General features: G+C 41.7%; 1 protein-coding gene and 1 long non-coding RNA gene across 2 annotated transcripts; one reads left to right on the forward strand and one right to left on the reverse strand.

Moving 5' to 3' along the window:
• Positions 1 to 6: 6 nt before the first annotated feature.
• On the forward strand, positions 7 to 14407 carry LOC117259713 (uncharacterized). Its single transcript, XR_013490942.1, has 3 exons — positions 7 to 1519; positions 2494 to 2612; positions 13448 to 14407. It is a non-coding gene; the product is annotated as an uncharacterized LOC117259713 (long non-coding RNA).
• On the reverse strand, positions 3023 to 22596 carry LOC117259711 (WD repeat-containing protein 20). The gene is made up of 4 exons (XM_033631343.2): positions 21482 to 22596; positions 16537 to 16719; positions 14401 to 15810; positions 3023 to 13099 (listed from the first exon to the last, which is right to left on the reverse strand). The coding sequence occupies exons 1-4, from the start codon at positions 21887 to 21889 to the stop codon at positions 13052 to 13054; spliced, it is 2049 nt and encodes a 682-aa protein (XP_033487234.2). The 5' UTR covers positions 21890 to 22596; the 3' UTR covers positions 3023 to 13051.
• Positions 22597 to 24036: the final 1440 nt, after the last annotated feature.

Here is a 24036-nt window from a genome sequence, read left to right on the forward strand (position 1 = left end):
CGCCGTGCTTCCGGTTACACTTCAAAAATAAAAGTCTTATTGAGGTCACATGACTGGCTTCCGGTTAATGGTCAAAAGTGTTGCACTTATAGGGATATATCTTTATACAGTCTATGGATATATCATGTCTATGGGGATATATCATCATCTGTTTTCAGTGTTCTTATGTATGACATATTTCACAGCATGAGTTATTACAGAAAGTGTTTGGTTCATGTTTAAGTTGTAATTCTTTGGCTCTGAAGGTTATAAAAGTAGTGTGAAAAGATAAAAGTATCAACATTACCCTGCTAGATCACCCTAAATCATACACACTAAAGTTAATATTGCATTTCTTATGTTGCAGTTGGTAAAGGTGCTGCAAATTTCAGTAATTCATTCATACAGCATTGTTTATTAGTTTATTAATATTTTGTATTAAAGGAAATAGATATACATCTCTAAACCCACTGAGAACATTTCACTTTGTGTTCAGGGTGGCAGAAATAAAGCTTAACACTAAACTGGAAGCCTCTGAGGGATCCTGCATGAGACACCAGCAACATCAAATACCTGCTTGCGATTCAGTTGTGGCTTCTTTTTTTTTTTAAAGCTGCCCCTTTAATACTATTAATATCCCTGACAGAAACGTTCCTAAAAAGCCTTTAGGGACCGGTCTTTACTTATCAGGGGTGGGGGTGAGGTAGGGAGCCTGGAATTGTGACTTTGTTTTTTGTTTTGTTTTTCTGACAACAAACAACATGCGACAAACATGCAACATGCATGGGGCGTCTGTGGCTTAGTGGTAGAGCAGGCGCCCCATGTACAAGGCTGTTGCCGCAGCGGCCCGGGTTCGACTCCAGCCTGTGGCCCTCTCTGTCCCTTCACGCTCACCTGTCCTATCAATTAAAGGCTCAAAAATGCCCAAAACAATATCTTAAAAAAAAAAGCAACATGCAACAAAACTTATATAGGGGAGACAGGTAGAGCCTTCAGTACAAGAAGAAATGAACATAGGAAAGAGTGTGAAAAGGAAACATCCAGAGCACAGACCTGTGCAAAAAAAGAAAAAGTGGAGCAGAAAAATCTGAAATCAGCCATCTCAGATCACTGCAAAAGGGAGAATCACATCATGAACTTGAAAGAGGCCAAGGTCATTCAAACAAAAGCAACAAGTACCACCGTTGGATTGCAGAGGTGGTGGAAATCCGCAACCCTGCATCCAGAACTGTAAACCGGGATGAGGGAGCATACCAACTATCTCACACCTGGGATGCAGTGTTACAGAAGTGCCGTCTGTAGGACTGCCGGACAGCGAGGGGCCCCACCCCCCATCATCTGGAGGAATGCCATCAGATAGTGTACCTGATGGCGAGGGGCCTCGCCCCCTGTTGCCTCCTGGATAGCAGGGATCCCTGCCGTCATTCAGGTTCCACCACTCCGGTGGACAACCTGGATAAAACATCTACAGGACACGTCACCACAACATCACGTGACGCCTCTGATGATGATGACAGACGCAGTCGTCAAAACTGTCAAGGTATGACAAAACAACACTTAAGCCTATAATAAGAACCATATCAAGCAAAGTGTAAAAGTAGGTTATATGAATTTGTTTGGATGAGAAGTAATATAATGTGTGTTTGTGTGTGTGAGTAGATGGGGTGTGGAAACACTACTTTAAGCTCAGATTTGCTATTTTTTTTAAATTTTATTTCTATGTTTTCGAGACAGAAGCTTAAGTGAAACATGATGTTTCTGGCTATGATAAATGCTGTAATTTTGGTGATTTTTTTAAAGAATACATGCCCTCCAGGCGCATGGTTCCTTTAAAAATTGGCAGTAAAATAAATACAAAATACAACCATTTAAATTTGTATAACCTCCCCTAAGCCAAATTAGAAACGTATGTTCCACCCCAGTACCTAGAAATAATTTTACATGCCTCCAATTATTTGCACCAACCCCTCCCCCCCATAAGTAACAAACACTCCCTTATCTGAACATATTTGTCAGTGCTCTGAGTCACACGCTAATCTTTTCACAGTTTGATAAACTCTATTCAGTCTTCCTGAAATATGAGTTGTTTTCATGCCTTTTGCAAAACATTGCACAACTTCACGCTTTTCATCATCAGAAATATCTTTCTTCCTCCTCTCTAAGTATGTTTCCCTTTCCTTAAGATCATCTGACAAAATAATTTACAATCTTGTCTGAGACTGTTACCAGTTATCTGCAAAGATAGGAGAAATAAAACAAGCTAAAAACTTCCACTGAATTAAATGTTTATTTAAGTGAAATCCTACTGATATGTCACGTGCATAATACTTTGGAACAGTATGTGTTGCACTGTCAGTGCTCTCTGGCTCTGACCTTCTACATTTTATGCAAGCAGTTTTTGTCTACCAACATTTTCTGTGGTCACAGCCTGTTCATCACTGATATGTTTGTTGTTGCTTTGTACCTTACATGCAAAAGTGATCTAATTCTATATTTCAAATGTTTTTTTTGTAGTTACAAGAGGCACATGAGATGTAGCTTGGCAGTCCACCAACAGATGCTCATCCACCAATACAGAACAGGGATACAACATGGACTGTGCATCACATTGATACTGGTCCACCCTTGAATATGTGAGTTATTACAAATATATAGCAAGATATAGATAAAATGTTAACAGTGCAGTCAAAGCAATGCAGAGAGAGTAAAACTCTGATCATTGATATATATTATATGTGGTTTGGTGCTGTCACCTAGTGGCAGCTGTTTCCAAACTTAAATGATATGATCAAAATTTTACAGACCTTGGGTATTTATATTTAATGGTTCATTTCAATTGCCACCCAAAGTTGCTGTAGGCTTTTAATTTTGAAATAAAAATAGAATATAAAAGCAATCTGTTTTGGCATTGCAACATTACATAAATGTACTTGGATATATTCCACCACTGATGGTCAGTGATGCTGTTTATTAGATATGAACTGATATTGAACTGGTGTAATGTTCTGATGATATATAACAGGACACACACATGACTGTTTCAGGTTTAACGTTTTAATAACAGATCTCCATATACAAACTGGATACAGTGACGTCATCTGCTGTTATAACTCCCACCAGAACAGGCATAAAGTGTGTGAAAGCGTGTGTGTGTGTGTGTGTGTGTGTGTGGGTCCGTGCTTGTGGTAACTGTATGGTGATCATAGTGAATGCATTTTATACACACACACAAACACACAGAAAGAAATAAGGAAAAAGCTTAAATAAAATGTTTTGTTTCAGCCTGACAGGTCGCATAAAATGATCACGACATACATGGAATATTTGTTCCCTTGTTAGTTTTGTACTTTCTGCTCATAGACAGCCTGGGCCCAGACATTTGTATACATGAGAGGCGAATCATTGGGTGTGGTCGGCTGTGTGGAACTACAGCTGCTCCTGTGATCAGAGCTTTTGTTAAGTTTGGTGCTTCTACAGTCAAATTACTGCTATCACCTGCCATTTGTCTGTCATTTCTTCTGTTAGCTTTAGCTTGATGGTGAAACAATAACACAGTGGTTCACCTCTGCTCTATCTGAATCTTCTATTTGTTGTGTTCAAGTAAGAATTTCTTGCGTTGGGAATGAAGTCTCGTATTGTATGATGGCATTCAAAACATCCTTTTACAAACACACACACACACCAAGCCTCATTTATCCAGTTGTATGCTCAGTACTTCTCAAATACATGCATTTTCATTAGTAAACCTTAGTGGAGTCTGGCTTTAAGGAGAGCATACATTTTGCTGAGAAAATGCCAACACAGTCTTATTCCATCTCATATAATACCGCCACTTTGTCAGTGAACCTAAACGTCAAAACATGACATGCATGTTTACAATTTACACCTGCGTTGTAATTTTTCAAAACACACTTCTGTTTTCACAGGAAATGTACAGTTTCTGCTCATACAGTCTTTTTTCAAAATAAACCTACAATGTAGGTAAAACACTTAATTTTTTACGTTTAACAAAAGTCTGTGGTTAAGTCTAGGCAACAAAGTCTGTGGTTAGGTTTTGAAAAAAACATCATGGTGTGGCGTTAAATAAGAAAAGTTTTTCATCATATTGTTAGAACATCATGTGACATACATCACTACTTTAGAATGCTACACATATTAGCACACTACATTGTTATTAAAATAACTTCACCAACTTTTGGTTTCACAGGAGAAAAAAACAGCGGGCTTCAGGGTGAAAGTCCGGAGTTTGTTTGACCTGCCTATCCAATACAGAGTTTCTTGCTCTTTATGCTATGGTGGTTGCCGGCAGCATTACAAACTGCCAATGGTCATTGCATGTCCAATGCCGCAAAAGGTGCCCTTGTTCGTCATTGTCTGACATGGACATCCACTGACAAAGTGGTGGTATTTGACTGCTTTGGTTTTTGTTTGCTGCATCAACAACTGCTGCTGCCCAGTGTGTATCATACTGCTGCAAATGCTGCTTCAGTGCATCGGTATCTGACGCCAAGATCACTCAAAAAGTGGGGGTATTTGATGAGTTGGGAATGAAAACGGGCTAAAAATGCATGTGTTTGGGAAGTACTGAGCATACGACTGGATGAATGAGACTTGGATTATACTGCATGAGTTGTGTGAGAGCTTGTAAACAGATGTTTTGACATGGTTTTAAAGTTGTTAAAGTTGGTCCCCAGTCAATCAATAAATCAATATGTTCGCCTTTTTCTGTGGAGGTCTCCAAATTCGATGTAACACAGCATGACCAACTGATTAACAGATGCTCACTTTGTTGAGGAGGAGTATTCCTATAATGCAGGATTCTCCAAAAGAGCAAGAATCATGTAACATTATTTGTCAAGTTAAACATTGTTTTGAGCCCAGTGAGCGATCCTGCCTCTGACCACCTTCATATTAACTTCTGATATTTTCTGATAATCATCTCTGCTTCATTATAAACCAACTTGCTCATCAAACTACAGCCACCTATGATGTCATTGTTGTCCTACTACATCCAGACTTATAAAGTGATTTCACTTGAAGCTAAGCAGAGCTGTACACCAGGTCCCTTCTCTACATGATTAACCCACAGTGACATTTGATTGAGCAGCTTAAAAAATGTCAAATAGTGATTGGAGGTTTGTGGTGACTCCAATAACACAAAACAAATTACAGTATGTGGGAAAATGTAGATTTCTTTCTATATCTGAAATCATCAGTTTTAAATGTGACATACAAGCATAGAAGTGGTTTATATGGACTGATATCTGCCCATCCACTTTTATTCTAGCCTTTTAGTTCAGCAACACAACCATCATTTTTCTGTTTCTGGTGCCTGAGGGAATGTGTACTTGCATATTCAGCTGGTAAAAGAAATGACTGTAAAAATGTTGGTAAAGTATTCTCAGTTAGTTGGATCCTGTATTTCATATCAGTCTTCTCTTAAACTATGGACGTTCACACATCTAAGCCTATCAGATCCCTTCAAACAGCTTGTGCAACATAATTTAAGTGTTTCACATTTTCACCTTATATAAGACTTAACGTTGAGTATATTTTGAGGAAAATCCAGGGCCATGCTCATGTAACATGTTCATCTGCATTAAAAATGTGAAAATACACATATGCATTTAGATGTATTGTAGAGCTAAAGAAGAGGACTGTGATGTTATGAAGGGAAAAACAAAAAAATAGAGGAGGTAAATATGTGAGAGATAGGTAAAGAGGTACAGAGAGATGATAACTCACTTGGAGTTTGGAAGGTTTTGCATGTGGTGTGAATAATAATATACTGACTTTAATGCAGTCAGGCACACATTTGCATTCACAAACAACAAATGTGGGCAAATACATGCCTGACGGCCTGCGGGTGTGGCCTGAGACATTAATTCAAGATGCATTTACACCTGTATTCCGTCAACTTGTGATCAGAATGTGTCTTACAGGTCCAGTTTGTAACATTTAGGGCGATATATTGACATGGAATATAATATAAGTATGTTTTCTTTAGTGTATAATCACTTGAAAATAAGAATGGCTGTGTTTTTGTTTCCTTAGAATGAGCCGTTTATATCTACACAGGGAGCAGGTCCTTATCTATGGAGTCCACCATGTTGAACCTCCATGTTTCTACAGTAGCCCAAAATGGACAAACCAAGCACTGGCTCTAAATAGGGCCATTTGCATTTTTGCGTTGGTCACCATAGTTCGCAGCTCCTCTGCAGTGAGCTGAACAGTATTGGGAAAACTGATTTTTAACACGAAACTGCTTTATTCAGTGTTTTTACTGGTTTGTATCATCAGGTCGATTTGTTCTAGAGAGAAGGAGACCTTTGCAGATAATTCGGCTCCTGATAAAAACCTCCTGAACATCGGGATCTTAAAGTTTTCAGAGAAATAATGTGAGCACACATTAGCAGGTGCTGGACTAGCAGCCCATCTAGAGACACACTAATCTGTAACTAATCTGAAACTGCTTTATTCAGTTTCTATAACAGTTTTAATCACCTGTGGATAATTCAGCTTCCGGTAAAAACTTCCCAAACAATGAAAACCAAAGAAATCCCAACCTGGAGTTCATGCTTGGCAGATGGAAGAAGTTTCAGCGGGTTGCAATCTGCAATCCTCACTGCTAGATGGCACTAAATCCTACACACTGCTCTGTCAAAAGGGCATAAACATCAGACAGCTGTACTCAAACATTTGGCTATAAAATACCTGAATTAAGCTGCATATTAACTTCAATATTTCATGGGAAGTGTGATATTTTAGGGGTGAGCTGATCCAGTGTCTCCATCGTGATGAAGCATTAATTTGGCCTTAAAGCCAAGATTGACCCCAGAGCCCATAAGCTCATTCAAGACACACTCAGCAGCAGACATGCTGTTGCTATGACAACAAAGACGACCAACACAGTGCAAAGGTGGTTTGTCTGCTGCTACAAGGGCATAACCTTGTGCTTCTGCAGTGCTGGAAGTTGCTCTGCTATTAATAGGATGTATCTTCAGATAGGAAACTCTATAACTGATAAAAATACTGCCGGCCTGCTGCATTGTGAGCTTCAAATTGGCACTAGACGATCGTACATGTAAGACAGGAGTCAGAAGTTTTTTATGGTCCAAGATACAAAACAGGCAGATCCTGGGGAACACATCTGTAGACCTTTCCCACTGGCTGATGGTTTAGAGATGGACAGAAATGGTTTGGGGTGCAGGTGTGTTGATTAGCAAGACATACAGTTAGGTGTCAAGAACTATATCTAACTTCATACCAGTTCCAAATTTACAATGACCAATTACTTCTTATTTAAAGTGCTTTGTGGAAACACACAACACTATCACATATGTACCATGTTTACAATATGAGTGTGACAAAAGTTAGAATAGGTTGAGTTAATTTAAAATCATTCCTACAGGAGGAAGTCTGTAGCCTGGTTCCAGAATATAAAGTGCCACAGAATTGATGTTTTTCTGTAAGCCAATGGCGGAAGTTAGTGTTGCCGTGGTTTCCTCATCAAAAAGCCAAAGGGATTTCTCTATTGGTGTTTGGAGATTAATCCAAAAATAAGCTAAATAATTAGATAAATGCTAATATCAGCATGCTAACATGCTCATCATGACGATTCTTGTTTATTTTTTCTTGGGTTTTTTTGCAGTCAAGTATTTTATACCCATAATGCGTGGTTGTGACCGTCACCCACCCTCCCTGGCATCATGACGATTCTAACATGCTGATGTTTAATGTTTACATCATCCTAGTTTAGCGTGTTAGCATGCAAACATTTGCTAAGTAAAGCTGAGACGATATACAGTGATAAACGGTATGACAGCTCCCCAAAAGTGAAGCCAAAACAACGCCCCCAGGAAATGTGCCAGGCTTTGAAGACATTTTTCATAGTGTTCTAACTTTGGAATTACATCTGTCACGTGATGTCACTGGGCCCAAAAGAGTGACTTGTTTCACTATCAGGATTTAATCCATTAGGTCTGATAACATTTGGAAAGCCTTGAAGAGCCAAAAGATTAAATCATTCTATCCCAATTCAAGTTGGTGGATTGCCTAACCTGAAGTAGCCTGCTCGGCCAGTGGAAGTCTCTGGTGCGCCTGTTCTATGAGCCACACAGTGCAGAGGCAGTGCCAATCATCTATGTAATATTATATGCGGCAGTTGAACCATTTTTGTTTCAGGCGCTATGAGCAACTTTAAGAGGAATGTAGAGGGCCTCACCCTCTACTGCCATGACAGGCTCTCTCTATACATCCACAGCCAAAACATTCTGATCGCCCTCTGGTGACAGGCTGCAGTACAGGTTATAAACCCCGCCCCCTCCATGTTGGCTGATGGAACATGGGCCAGACTAAAAGATCAAAGTACATGTAAAATAATTTGTTTTTGTCATTTTAGGTAGTTCTTATCACACTGATGTTTGTTTTTCTTTTGGTTTGGTTTTAATTAGATTTTGATGCAATAAAAAGGGGGTGTGATGTCATCGCTGACACCCGTGTGTGCCAGCTGGTGCGCTTGCGTTTAATGGCACTGCTTGCAATTGATTGGATGAGTGCATGGGTGGGAACACAGTGCCACAGAGATAGCTACTGCGCAGACTCTGGCTCCAAATGATGTCATCAGTGCAAGATGGCAGTGGCCATATCCGTACATATGTAATATAAATGTCTCATCTTGAGGTAACGAAAACATGATGATTCTTATTTTCAGGTGATTATACACTAAAGAAAACATACTGATTATATTATATTCCATTTCTGTCAATATATCCCCCTAAATCCCACACACTGGACCCTCAACTTCTGCATGGCCAGAGGGAAAATATTTTGCGTTCTTTATTTTACCTTCTATCACAAAATACCTTGCAGCAGGTTTATGGCAGGCAGCCCAAAAAAATTTGCCAAAGAAGATAGATGCTTTTGCTTCTGACATATTTTGATTTCTTTTCTTACACTAAAAATTATGTCAAGAATCTGAACAAAGATTCAATAAGCACTGGAATCAAAACTGCAAAGAAGAAAAATCCAAACTTGACACAGAAGATGTACATCTTTTAAATCCCCTGTACCAAAACTATCCAGTAAATCGCTGTGGGTTATGTTTCTGCACAGATCAGACAAGACAACAACACCCACTGTGTCACTTGTGGCAGCTCAGGATGGACTGTGGATTTATTGTATGTGCAAATTCTTGCAAGAGGCAATTCAGGTGCAACAGGAATGAAGATACAGTAAATATGATGCTACACCATAAGGGGATTGCGTGCGTGTGTGTGTGTGTGTGTGTGTGTGTGTGTGTGTGTGTGTGTCTCATTGTACGGAATGTGCAAGAGTGTATGTTTGTTCGTTAAGATGCTGTTTGTCCGCACATGATGTTCAGGAGCATTAGTACTGTTCAGAGCTATGAAGTGGGACAGTCAGCTGACATGTACAGCTAGCAGCCTCTCTGTGCTCGACTCGGGTCAGTCTCTCTCTCTCTCTCTAAATTGCCACACTGGACCCAAAATGCTTCCGCCAGCTCGCTTTCAGAGACAAACTGGAGAAACTCTATCACACGAAATAAAAACACATTGACATCTTCAAGTTCCCTAAAACAGCAGACATTCATTTTTTAACTGTGGTTGCTATGTACAATAGAAGGATCTTCATATATTAATATTCTTCATCTTTCCTCTTTTTTTCTTCCTTGCTGTCAAGTCATTATTTCCATACATGTTTGTCCTTTTTGTATTTATAGAGTATTTTCAATATTTACATTATAAATTACTACACAGTCTTGTGATAAAATAAATAACTTAAATACAATGGCCGTGGCATTTGCAGTGTCTTTTGCATGAAGGGGAAACTGGAGGGATCGGGTGGAGGACAAATGAAGCCTGCTGCTCGCTCCTTGTTGCTTCGGGGCTGCAGATGGGAAGGATAAATGTTCTCTGTTTGTTTGATGCAGTCTTTCTGCAGAGAATCACGGAAGGGCGAGGTGATGGCAGAGGGCCAGAGCACTGGGAATAAACTTCCACAGTGGCACGAGATGGGAAACTCTTCCTGAAGTATGCTGTAGCTCTGTCCTACTGCAGACCACCATAATAACATCAGGAATCAGACATTTCAGATGTGAAGGATTAAGTGCTGCCATGTGAATCTAAAGTTACTTCATGTTTCAAAATACTGACAGGTGAAACTAACCATAGTGTGAGTTAAACTGACTTGGTTGAAGTGGCTGACTGCTAACAACAACCTACATTTTCCTCTGAGTTTTAGAACTCCAATTCCAAAAAAGATTGGAAACTGTGTAAATAAAAACAGAATGCAATTATCTGCAAATCCTTTTCGGCATACAGTCAGGGGAAGTGTTCAACACATATTCTAAATGCATCTATTCACATGAAATTTAGAGCAGACATTAGTATTAACTCAATGAAACTACACTGATAAAGAAATTTTAACATTCTGATCCATAAAAATTCTGTGCATTAAAGCATGCCTGCATTGCAAACACAAAAGAGCCGTGACGAGTGTGACGAGAAACACCACAGTGTCGGCATCTTGTTTGACACATAATATATGGCAATAACAATCATTTACTATCTCTGCTCGGAGGGTAAGGAGCTCCTGGACCTCATTGTTTCCCAATTTGCAGACATTTTCAGCCAATGTTAGACTTTGAGTTAGTTGCTAACTACTATCAGCTGCTTTTTAAATCTCCTGCCGATGGGTCTCACACATAACAGGTCGTCAAAACATCACACCTGTCACGTCAATGATCCCGTCCTGCCAGCTCTCTGTTTTACACAGACCCTATTTTAGTGCTGTTACTACTTCACTCCTGGCTTAAAGGTGAGACAAATCTGTCCCCCATTCTGCAGTCATCCCTTTAAAAATGACTGGCAAGGTGGCGTAACAGCGTATATTTCCTGCCTTGAACAGGCAGTGCAAAAGGAGCTTTTGTTGCAATGTTTGCAATGCCAGCTTCAAGATGCTTCCTGTATAAAAACACTTTTCTCTCAGTGTTCAGATGGGATCTTGACCCATTCTTTCAACAGACAGTTTTTAAATCTTCAAGATTGTGGTGGTGAATCTTGAAGAAAAAAATTCACTGTCAAAACCTCAACAATCAGTGTCCTCAGTCCCCAAACACTTAATGAGTGCTGTCAAAAGAAAAGGAGATGTAATACAGTGCTAAACATGCTCCTGTCCCAACTTTTTTGACACATGTTGCAGGCATCAAATTCAGAACAAGTGTATATTTACAAAAATCAGTAAAGTTTGAATCAGTTTGAACATTAAAGAACTTGTCTTTGTACTGTATTTAATTGAATAAAGGTCAAAAAGGATTTGCAGGTCATTACATCCTGTTTTTATTTCCGTTGTACACAGAGTCCCTACTTTTTGGGAATTGGGGTTGTCTGTTTAATCAGGATGCCATTTATGTCTATTTAGTTGCTTAGAAAAAACACTTCATCTTTGTACTTGATGTGTAGATAATAGTACTGAATTGCAGTAGAATCTGTGGATCTAAATTTTAACAGGAAAAAAAAAAAACGCTAAAATAATTACTACTGTTGCCTTTGTGGGGTAGATAAGAATCAAAGTTTTAACTACATTATATGGCCAAAGGTATGTGGACACAACATTACACCTATATGTGATTATTGAACATGTTATTCCAAAATCTTGAGCATTAATCTGCTGCTATGATAAGCTTCTACTCCTCTAAGGCGGCTTCCCACCAGATTTTTAAAACCTATAATCCCAAATGTCTAAAATATACTGTTGTCTTAAATATAACTGTATCCTGTAGGGCTGTACAATCTGAGGAAAATGTCTGTCAACACTGTTGAATATTGTAATATCACTTGCAATAAATGAACAGATATTTAAGTGGACTCAGTCCTTGACTCAGACTTGCACAGTTGCCGTGCTTGTGCCACATCATCTCTCTTGTATCAAAATTATTGCCAGATGGCTGACGTGCTATTGTTTTTAGGCACCAGTTTCTCTCAAAAATTCACTTTCCTCTTTCAATCATGCATAGCAGTACGGCAGCACTAGTCTTATAAACTTCTCTGGCATGCGTGCAGATTCTGACCAATCAGAGTTAACAGCATGGTGCGTATCAGACAAAATAGACCCTACACCCTATGTAATTTACTCCCTCTAAAATTTCGCAGGCTATTTCGGGGATCACAGCAGCTTTTCTATTAAATTGTGATGTTTTTATGTTCTTTTATAAAAAAAAATTCTGAAATCACAGGGACAAGTTAAAATTGCATAAATAGTTGCGATACTGACAGCCAACTGCTGTCTATCAGCTGTTACTGAAGGCCCGTCTCCTTGAACCTCTCTCCTCCTGATCTCTCTGACTGGTTAGCACAAGCTAACACATCAGCAGCAGCTAACGTCCAACACCGAGCCATTAAACGGTCCAAACAAACTCACACCAACACCAAAACAACTCGACTCGTTTGGGTGATGTTAGCTGTGTCACTGTGTGAGTGTGACTCTGTCCCAGATATGAAAGAGAAAGAAAGAGAACGGGGCTGAATTTGCTGTAGTTGTTGCAGCGCAACATCACAACATCCTGGAGGGACCGGTAATTGGTTATGCTGCGACTATATTCCAAATGACATCGCTATGGTAATGAAAAAACGACCAAAGGGGCTTCACCCAAACAATAAAAACCCCGACTTAAGGGGTGTCCACATACTTTTGGCCATGTCGTGCTAGCTACCAGAACCTAGTCTAAGCAGAGCTAATGGCTAACTAGCTGATAGCTAGCTAGCTAGCATCTTTGCTACATTCAAGCGTTTGTAGTTGTTCCCACAGCTGCCAGCTAGCTTCTGAAGTCTATAAATCTGATGAAGTAATGTTAGTTTGATGATTCAGGAAGTGTTTCCCACCAAACTGGCCACCCTGAGAGTGAAATCAGAAGGGAGCAGGGTTTGGGTGGTGGTGGTGGGTACAGAGGGTTATACTGATGGTATAATACTGCAGTGGTAGGTAGGGTGCGGTCTCTGGTTGTTGGCCCCTAATTTGAAATGATGAGTGGATGAGTGCAAAGCTTCTCCCCCAGCTATACCACCGTGCCGCTCGGAGAGTTCCCGTTCTGTGCTGTCAAGTTCTGAACAGAGAGACAAAACATAAAGGAAAGTTAGACACTAGAGACAATGAGACCAAGAAAGTCTGTGCAGGAAGATAAGAAGCCTTCGTTCCTCAGAAGAAGAGAGGTGAAATCATCTCCAACTGTTGAGTCATTTCTTGTAGTCTGAAATATCTAGAAAAAGGTTTGCTCAAAACAAACAGATTACTGACCTGCAGTGAAAAAAATGTTTGCAAAATATCACTGAACCTATCAGCTTTGAGTAATACTGAACTGGATAGAAGTGTTCAGATCCTTTACTTCACTCTACTGTCACTATTTATTTTTTTAAAGATGTTTTTATGTTTTTTTTTATTTCCTTTATTACAGAGCAGCTGGAGAGCAGCAGGTAAGGGGGAAGAGAGAGGATGACACACAGCAAAGGACAGCAGGAGGGTTTTGAACCCTGACTCAGCCTACATGGGGCGCACACTCTCCCAGGTCACCTGTACTTTCACTATTCACTGACATTTAATAGACTAAATGATAAATCAACAAATCAATAAACACCATTAGGCCCCAATTAGACAGAGCTCGTTTTAGCATCCTTTTTTAAATTTTTTTCAATGACAGTGAAGCGTTTTGCTAGCGGCATTTTCATTGCTGAGCTCCTCACAGTTTCCCACTCTATAGGCCTCATGTTTCTGCAGTAATGCCCTCAACACCTCAAGTAGAAAAAAGTCATGACATCATTGGTTTTCTTTTCCCCAGTGTCCAATCCAATTTAGAGGCAAGCTTTTAGTGGTGGTGACAAGTGATAGTGTACAATGTTAAGCTAAAGTGAGCTTACTTTCAGCATCACCCTAGGCAAACTGCAAGACATATCTTAACAAACTGGAGCCTCAACTACTTTCTAGTGTTTAACCAACTGTAATTAGGCCCATTTCCCATTTTACAGCAGAGTGTAGCAGAGCTCCTGGACGAACTGGTGGTACTCCCTGTGATTTCTCTTCTGTCTGAGAGTCTCATGTGCCCACACAGCAAAATAGTGGTTAAGCTAAGAACAGGTGATTTGGTGGTTGCTTTGAGACAATAAAAAAAAAAAGAAAAAGAAAAGGAAAAAAAAAAAAAGAAGACGACGCAACAAGCTGCCAAAAACACTCTGTCTGATCGGGGCAGACTTCAACAAAAAGGTTTGGACGTCTTGTAACCTACAGAACACGCTCTGCCTGATGAGGGCCTTAATCTTTGATCATAAAAAGTACTTGTTTGATGTAGACAAAGTTTAAATGTATTACATAATCCAATGTTTTTTCTACTGACAGAGTTAACTGAAGACTTACCGCCTTCCCAGGCCGTGCCCAGGTGCAGATGAGACCTTCCTGGCAAGCTGTGATGATGCAGTCGTCCATGAACACCAGGACGGTCAGCCTCTCATGTGCAATCTTCTTGCACACCAGCGGCTCCAGCAGCGGCACCTCGTGCATGCGTGGGCACAGCGTGGTGCCCAGGACCTTGGCAGCGTCCAGTCGGTTGCTCCTCGGCGCCACGTTGATCTTGTCGTTGCTTTTGCTGATGTTGCCCAGGCTGTGGTACCTCTTGTGCTCCTTCTCCACCCCACCACTGCAACCGGACTTGTCCGACTTGCGCTCCTGTAGTGACAGCGTGGCAAAGCGGCCGATGCTGAATGGGGTGCTGTTTCCTCCGCCGCTGGTCCCTCCTCCCCCTCCACCTCCCCCGCCGCCCTCCGAGGCACCTTGGCCCTTGGAGGCATTTGCCACGGCAGGGTGGGGCAGAGAGTTGGAGCGAGAAAGGGAGCGAGGAAGCGGTAATGGGAGCGTTGGTGGGTTGGTGGTGCCGGTGTTAGTGTTAGGCGGGTGATGGTGCCCCTCAACTGCTCCACTTCCTCCCCCACCTGAAGTGCTGTTGACAACCCCGCTGCCAGAGTTGGACAGCGAGGGCCCAAAAGTGTTAGTAAAGGCGCGGGACAGCGGCAGGCGTGGGTATAACACATCATCCGTCAAGTCCCACAGACAGAACTGGGTGTCCTGCCCCACAGAGCCAAACCGATATGTGACTGCTGCCGAACCGCCACCTTTAGAGCTGTGCCGAGAAAGACGCGACAACGTGCTGCTTGTTCGGACCCGGCCGAAGTGCATGGAGTTGTTTGGTGCTCCCTGGTGGAGGTCCTCCTCGCTGCCACTGAGCTCCATAGGCTCCTCATCTTCCAGGGAAGTCGTGAAGGGGTCAAACGCCACCACATTGACCCAAGACTTGTGGCCATGACCTCTTGCAACCACACGGCTTTCCGCAAATGACCAGACGGTGACAAGGTCATCCTCTCCACCTGTGGCAAGATATTTCCCATCTGGGCTCCACGACACGCACAGCAGCCCGCCGAAGTAGCTCTTCATCACCCCCTGCAGCTCCATTGAGTCAAAGTGGAAGACGCGCAGGCAGCCATCCTGGCCCACACACGCCACATGCATGCCATCAGGGGAGAAAGCAAACTCGTTGAGGCCTCCGTCACCAACGGCCCACCTTAACAACGGGTTGCGTGGCGTCTTGGTTTTGCAGGCGTAGACGGCAAAACCTTCTCCCTGCCGCAGCAGAGAGTACTGCGGGGCTGTGGTGCCACACGGGTGGTCCACGTTGTAGAGGTAGAGGTGGCCGCTGGCATGGGAGGCCAGGAATAGGTTCTCTGACTTGGGAAGCCATTTTAGACACGTCACCTTGGATTTGTCTATCAACCTCTGGAAAACAGGAAGGGGGTGGGGGGGGGGGGTGAAGGAGTGGAGAGAAGGGTGGACGAGGAGATTGAAAGATCAGAGAAACGGGTGAGAAAAGAGTAAAAATGAAAACATTACAAATACTTCGATTTTATTCTGCTTTTATGTGGACGCTGTGTCAAGTCACCTCATGTGTGATCTTAAAAAATAAAAACTACTGCATATGCAGAAAGGAGGCATGGGACGAGAGAGGAAGGGTCTGCAGGGAAGAAACAAGCTGCAGCAGAGACAGACCCAAACCAACATAGAGAGAAAACTGAGGAGTGGATGATGAGGAAAGAAAAACATTAAGAGAAGCAAATCCCAGGGAGGTGAAGACATTCAGTAGACACCCAAACACAAAGTCTGCCTTCATGCACACGCACACACACACACACACACACACACACACACCCAATCTCCTAATTTAATTGTGAATCCCATTAAAGAGAAAGAGGCAGTTCAGTTCAACACAGTAAAAGAATGTTAAAGGGACAGTGTTAAAGACATCCCAGCTACATCACAGCATCCAAACTAAGGCAAAACAAAACAAAAAATCAATACAAGAATGACAAATTAGTTGTGTTGTATAGGAGCAGGCATTATTCACAACAACACACAGAGCTGTCACTAAAACAACACAGAGGAAAGCAGACACACACACACACACGCACACACACACACACACACACACACACACAGATGTAATACCTCCTCATTGAAGAGTTTACTGGTTTCCTTCTTGATGGGGTCGAGATACTGGACCTGTCCGGCTGAGAAACCCACAATGAGAGCTACACTCTCCGCTGTGGCTGAGTACTGGTTGAAGTCGTGACATGTTGGCTGAGTCCCCTTGTAGATCCTCTTGTCTATGGGCTTACTGAGGTCGACAGCCTGCAGACGAGATGGAGGGAAAAAGAAAGAGGACCATGATGCAACAGCAAAACATCAGCCAATAAGAGTGAAGGTTCACAAACTGAGTTTCAGGGGTGTTCAGAGGCCCTTAAATGCATTTCATTTGTTCCACATGATTAATCTGAATCCACATTAAAAGATGGTTGTCAAACATTGTGCAGCTACTCCTGGGGACATTTTGGTCCCCACCTTGTAGTGGAGTATTCTCACAGTGTGGTATGAGCACTTTTACTTGAAGAAATGATCTGAATACTTTTTCCACCAGTGGTTATTTCTATTTTGACAAATGATCATCAAAGGTGACATAAAGTTACATCGACACATGTCACAGCAGCTACAGCAGAGTCTGACAGAAACACATTTTCAAGGAGTAAAGGGTTTCTTTCTAGAGCTGCTCACAATCAACCATGAAACTACTGTAGGGCTGCACCATTAATCAAAATATTATGGAAATCACAATATGACAGAGTGCAATATCCAAACTGCAGGAGCTGCAACTTTTGATCAAGGAAAAATGTGTCACAACATATACCATTATGAATGAAACACAGTGGTGCTACAGAGATGCCCATGCCTACAAATCATACTCCAGATATAAGGGAACATGCTTGTTTTGTAGAGACCCCATCAGTTAAAAAGCAAAAATAAGCCCTACATGACTCTGATAAAAGAATATACTCATCATGCCCAATTAAACTAATTTACACTCAAAATGTTACGATCAGACAAATATAGTGGAGTAAAAAGGAAGAAATGGAAATATTCAAGAAAAGTACAAATACTACAAATAGTAATGTACTTACAATCCACCACTGCTTATACATCACCACATAGCAGGTATTGGTTCATACTTGTCTTTAGGTATCAGAGTTAGTATCAGGCAGAAGTGTGGACCTCGAGTCATATGACTGAATACAGTCAGACTTGAGTCACAAATTTGATGACTTGCAACTTGACTTTGACTTTAACACCAGTGAATACTTGATACCTTCCCCCAAGCCCAAAATTTAAAAAGTAAAAAAATCAAAATGTGTGCTATGAATAAATTAGGTTCCCTTCATTTCCTGACTCTAACATTAACACTATTCATCCCCAGCAAGTCGACACTTAATTCTTGAGATCCGCTTTGTTTGAACCAATCCGACAGCATCTAATCAAGTTGCAGGAGCGAACCATGAAGAACTAACTTTACGTTACTGAGTACCCCCTGAAATAGATGATACCAATGATAATTTTGTTTGTGTACAAAACTAAAGGTTGGTCAACAATAAATAAACTGCAGTATGTAAAAAGTTCAGGTTGAAAATTACAGATGAAGATGCACCAACTCCCAACTTTGTGTCGACATTTGAAGTTGCACAAAGACCAGCGAAACATGGCTAATATTAAAGGTCCAGCGTGCTGGATTTAGGGAAATATATTGGCAGAAAATTGAATATGATATAATAACTATAATATTTGGTGTGTAAGCACATGAAAATAAGAATTGTTGTGTTTTTGTTATCTTAGAATGAGCCGTTTATATCTAAAGAGATGAGCACACATTATAATATAATATATACTATTATTAAGTCTGGAATGTGCAAAACAGAATGGGAGAAACACTGATTTGTAACATTAAACTGCTTTATTCAGTGTTTTTAAAGTTAAAGTTAAAGTCCCACTGATCCCTCTTTGGTATGACCCGGCCAGGGATCGAATCCACGACTTCCCAGTCTCAGGGCGGAAACTCTACCACTAGGCCACTGAACTGGTGCCAGTTGCAATCAGCTGGTCTGTTTGTTTTGGAGAGAAAGAGATAATCTCTGTGGTTAATTCAGCTGCATTCATGATTTTTGTAAATCTAATATTGGCATTACATTTGGTGAAAAGCGCATTATGACTTGTTTAGGACTCAAGACTCAAAGACTTTGGACATGACTTGAGACTTGTCAGTCTTGACTTGTGACTTGATTCAAGACTTGCTTGTCTTGACTTGGGACTTGTCTCTCGACTTGAGTGCAAAGACTTGAGATTTATTTGTGAGTTGCAAAACAATAGCTTGGCCCCACCTCTGGTATCAGGAGAGAAAAAAACATATTGGTGCATCCCTGCTGATGATATGTAAATGTGTCGGAGGATGAATTTCAAAGTGAAATCATTCACTGTGTTGTCAGCAGGGAGACTGAGCACAAACTTAACAAACAACATCTACTCTCAAGGTTCTTTGACATAAATAAGATTGCGAATCCCTGAATTTTGAGCATGTGGAGTATAAATTACACGCTGCCTGAATGCTGAATGTACAGTATACTGATGGCGGTGTCCTCAGTCTGTTGCATGTGTTTGCATGTGATTTCCTGCAGAAGCCATGTGCATCGACACATGTCTGCATCTGTCACGAGGACACAAATTACTGGCAAATTAACTCACTTTATTGTACTTGTGGAGTCCTTTCATGATGACCTCTAAAAGAGAAATGATGAATCTCAAAGGTGTGACAGACGGTGTGCAGTCAAAGAGAAGCTTTGACATTTTAAAAAGGTAGTCAGTTACAGCGTCTTCCCTCATTGATCCATGTCACGTTAGAGGAGGGGAAGCTTTTTACATTTGTCCTCCAGTTCCTCCTAAATGGGTTATTAGCATTCCTCATTAAGAAGCAAGTGGTGCAGCTTGCTCCAAGCAATTTCAGCTCTCTAAAAAGAATCCCTGGCGTATGCTAGCAATGCTAAAAACAAGCTGTGTGAGGAGAAAGCAGAGGACAAAAGCAGATAACACTCCCTTCACCAGGCAAGTGATTTCAAATGTCAGATTTCTGTCATGTATGAGGTATTATTTTTGTAACTGAATATGTTAAAGCATTGGAAATATTTCTGATTTTAACACTGGATTCTGAGTTTTGATATCAGTAGTGTGTAGGTTTCACTGGCATCTAGCTGTGAGAACTGCAGATTGCAACCAGCTGAAACTTTGCCCCAGCGTGAACTCTTGGTTAGGATACCTTCAGTATGCATTGGTCAGGAGGTTTTTATTGGGAGCCAAATTATCCATAGAGGTCTCTTCCTCTCCGAAATAAACGGACTTTGTGATTTTAACCTGTAAAAACACTGAATGAAGCAGTTTCATGTTACAAATAAGTGCTACTCTGATGTTTGGCATGTTTGAGATGTGCCACGAGCCTAGCACCTGCTAATGTGTGCTCACCCTTTTTCTCTGATACCTTAAGATCCAGAATTCCAGATTTTTTTTTTTTTTTTTTTTACCAGAAGCCGAGGTCTCTTCCTCTCGAAAAACAAATAAACCCAGTGATTTAAATTGGTAAACATGCTTTCTGTTCATTGCAGAGGGGCTATTAACTATGGTGGCCAACACAAAATTGCAAAAAAATGAATGGCCCTGTCTAAAGCTAGTGTTTGGTTTGTCTGTCCTGGGCTACTGTAGAAACATGTCAGTGCAACATGGCGATCTCCATAGATGAGGACCTGCTCCCTATGTACTGCAGATATAAACAGCTCATTCTAAAGTACATTATACTATGATTCTTATTTTCAGGGGGTTATACACTAAAGAAAACATACTCATTATATTACATTCTGTTTCCGCCATTAAACCTCCCTGAATCCCAAATCTGGACCTTTAGCAGAAATAAAAACAGTCAGCTATTATTAAACCACATCGGCGCAGCTGGGCTTTAAATATTGAGTTAGTCTGTTTTCCTTGGGCCCTCTGCAGTCTTACTTAACTCTGACACAGCATGTTCCCTGTCAGTGTTTTCCAATTCCATCTGATGTTTCTGGAAAATATTACTGCTGCATTGATGTGTATGTTGAATTTTACTGCTGTATGTGTTTAAGGTCGTGCTCATTTTAACTCCTTTATATACTGTTGGGTAGTTTAATCTACAGCAATGCATTATATTATATACGATCATCATATGATTGCAGCATAGCTGTTCTGTGAGAACCACACATTCCTAAAAAGTCAACTTTTCATGGTGTCAGAAAAACAGCCCTGTTTTAGCTTTGTGACGATGCATTTTCCAGCTGATCCAAGAGGGTTTCTGAAGAGTTTCTTTTGCTTAAGAAGTAGATTTTCTCAACAACAGAGTTACACTTCGTCCTTCAGTTTATCACAAACATTTAGCATTAACATATCTGGAGATACATGGTTTACACTAGACAGGAAGGGGGAGAAAAACTGCCATCTGAAAAGTAACTACAGCAGATGTAGGGGAGTCTAAGTAAAAAGATGCATTAAATAGGAATACTCAAGTAAAGAACAAGTAGTAGGCTACCTCCAATTTGTACTTGAGTGCATGTAGTTACTTTCCACCACTGTTGGGGACTAGCAAATATTCATATTAACATGCAGACTGCATAAAGAGAGAATAAACAGCTTTTAGTTCACACTGTTTTCAGTTAAGAGCAGTGAATGGTGTTCTGTCAGAGGCTTCCTGTCTGTTTCCTGCTCGTGTAGTAACACTGTTGCCCTCCTATAGCGTCCACTGGCACCGTGCATCCGCCTGCATGATGCACCATTCACTGTCTGTTCACACAGAGTGTCATGTCGCAGTGCATAAAGATCCAGCATGTGCATGTCCGCCTGCTCTGTGCAGCACGAGCAGCCAAACAGCCTCGCTGTAACAACACGATGAAATAAGAGCTAACAACGTTATATTAGCAGGGCAGGCTAGCATGCTAAGCTAACCCTGACCATCCAATCTGTCATCCTGGCTAACGGAGGAGGAGGAGAACAGGCTCACCTTCTTGATGTTGGTGTACGTGTAAAAATAGAGCTCCCTGCCGATGTTGAAGCACACCCGCTCCGACTCCTCGCTCGGGTCCTCGGGCTGCAGCTTGACCATAGAGACCCGGACCGGCGGCAGGAAGCCCGCTGGAGAGGAGTTGGCTGCGGCATTGGAAGAGGAGGAGGCGGCGGCGGCAGCAGCGGCGGCGGCAGCCCCGGGCCCCTGCAGCAGCCCGACCCCTCCACCGGGTATCGGACCGGGTCCAGCCCCAGGGCCCAGCGTGGCTCCGGCGGACGGACCCCGCGGCAGCCCGCCCCGCTGCTGCGAGTCCGAGAGGGTGAGCAGCTTGTAGAAGCCCTCTCTGGTCCGGAACTGGGATTTAATCTCATTGATATCCTTCAGAGCGCCGCCATCTCCGGCCATTTTTAGTACAAACAAGCCGCACAGGAAACTGAGATTTTGACCTGGAAATAATAACGCTACAATAAAAAAGTACTAGAATAAAAATGGGAGAGGCGAAGCCGAGCAGCCGAGATCAGCTAGGCCGACCAGCACACCCGCGCTGCTCCAGTGCATTTTACAACAGGACCGGCGACCAAACCGCTGCCACCTGGTAAATAAACCCCGAGAGAAAGCCCTTCTGAGCCGGTGTAAGCATCATCCTCGACCGGGTCTCTGCCTCCCTTCATCCAGTGTGCGTAAAGTACGTGTGATGATGCGTCGGCTGCTGCTGCTGGCCCGGCTTGGCACTGCGCACTCCCACTAATGTACCGGGGGGTAAAGAGAGGGCACCCGGCCCCGGACAGGGTGTCTTTCTCTTCTTGGGTGGATTCTTCATCTACCCCTCATTTAACCTCCCTTTGACACCAAAGCCAACACCTTTAATAAATGGTGTATGGTCAAGAAAACACAACACTATGATGCTGTCAGTGGTGGTGTAAGTACAGTTACTCAAGTACTGTGATTAAGTATTTGCACTTCCATTTTATGCTTCTTGGTATTGGTAGAAGAAGCCTAATTAATCTGAATACTTCTTCCCAGGGGTGTAGCACCAAATTCTGGGTCCCATGCATAAGCAGTCTCCATGGGCCCCCCGCTCTGCCTCTTTTGATATATATCTCTCACACACGAGTTGATTTGCTTTATCCCTTTCATTGCATTCTTTTTTTTTTTGGATCCACCTTTCTCAGGGAAATACATGACAGTTTGTTGGTGCTGTAGCAACATAAGCAGTCACTCACTCAGCTTTAGCTGCCTTCAGAGAGGATTCCTAGTGCAGGGGTGGACTAAACCATTTTGCACCTCAGCAGATTTACTCAGCCATTTTAAAGTTAGTTTTGGCTCTAATTAGAAATAATAAAGTCCAAACAAAACCAACCTTTTCATTCCTGGCTATCCGAGAGCACCCCCCCCCCCCCCCCCCCCCCCCCAATCACTGGGGACCTGGGTGATCAGCCCCAATTTTCCCTCCACAGTGACGCCCCTGCGTCTTCCGCCACTGGTTATTGTTTTCAAGACCTGAAGTTTTGTTGTTAACTGTGGAGCTCCTAAAGTCCCAAAAGGGGATTCTTTTTAATCTTGTGCCCACAAGATAATTAGCTTGTGATAATTATCTTGTGGGCACAAGATAATGATCTTGTGGGAACAATTTCTTGTCTTGTGCTCACAAGATTTAAAAAATAAAAATCACTTTTCAGGGACTGTAGGGGCTCCGCAGTGCTTCCTCTTTAAAAAGCTTGGGCGTGTTTTCATGAAAAGAGATTAGTGCCACCGGGGATGGCTTCATCTTAACTGCAGAAATATTGCACTGTCATCCATCTGTTAAATATTTAAAATCACTTTCTCAAATAAAATAATTCAACTTGAGGGTTTTTCAATACATCACTTAAAATGGAACAGTTTGAGATAAAATGCAAGTTTCCTAACACTGTAATGCTGTGGGGGAAGATGTTTGCAGATCTTTTACTTATAAGTAAAAGTCACAATACTACAGTATAAAAATTCTCTGTTACAGTATTATTGTCTAAATAAACTTAAAATACTTTTAAGTATATTATGCAGATAATCAGTGATGCTTTAAAGGTCCCGTTTGTAGGATTTAGGGGGAGATATTGGCAGAAATGGAAGGTCATATAAAGTATATTTTCTTTAGTGTATAATCAGATAAAAATAAGTTTTCTTTAACATAGAACGAGCCATTTATATTTACATAGAGAGCAGCTCCTCATCTACAGGGTTTCCCATACTGCACCACCATATTTTTTACAGTGGCCTAGAATGGACAAACCAATCACTGGCTCGACATCGTGTTTTTGCATCAGCCGCTGTTAGTCCCTCAGTAGCCCATCTGCGGCGAAAGTGTCGGAAAATCAGATTTTTAATGTGAAACTTCTTTCAGTAGTTATTGTGTTTTGACTGGTTTTAATCACCTGGTCCATTTGTCTGTAGAGGAGGAGACCTCTGCGGATAATTTGGCTTGCAGTAAAAACCTCCTGAACAATGAACACTGAAGGAATCCTAACCTGGAGAAGTTTCAGCTGGTTGCAAACCTCACTGCCAGATGCCATGAA

Source organism: Epinephelus lanceolatus, chromosome 4 (assembly GCF_041903045.1).
Source record: "Epinephelus lanceolatus isolate andai-2023 chromosome 4, ASM4190304v1, whole genome shotgun sequence".
Lineage (NCBI taxonomy): Eukaryota > Metazoa > Chordata > Actinopteri > Perciformes > Serranidae > Epinephelus > Epinephelus lanceolatus.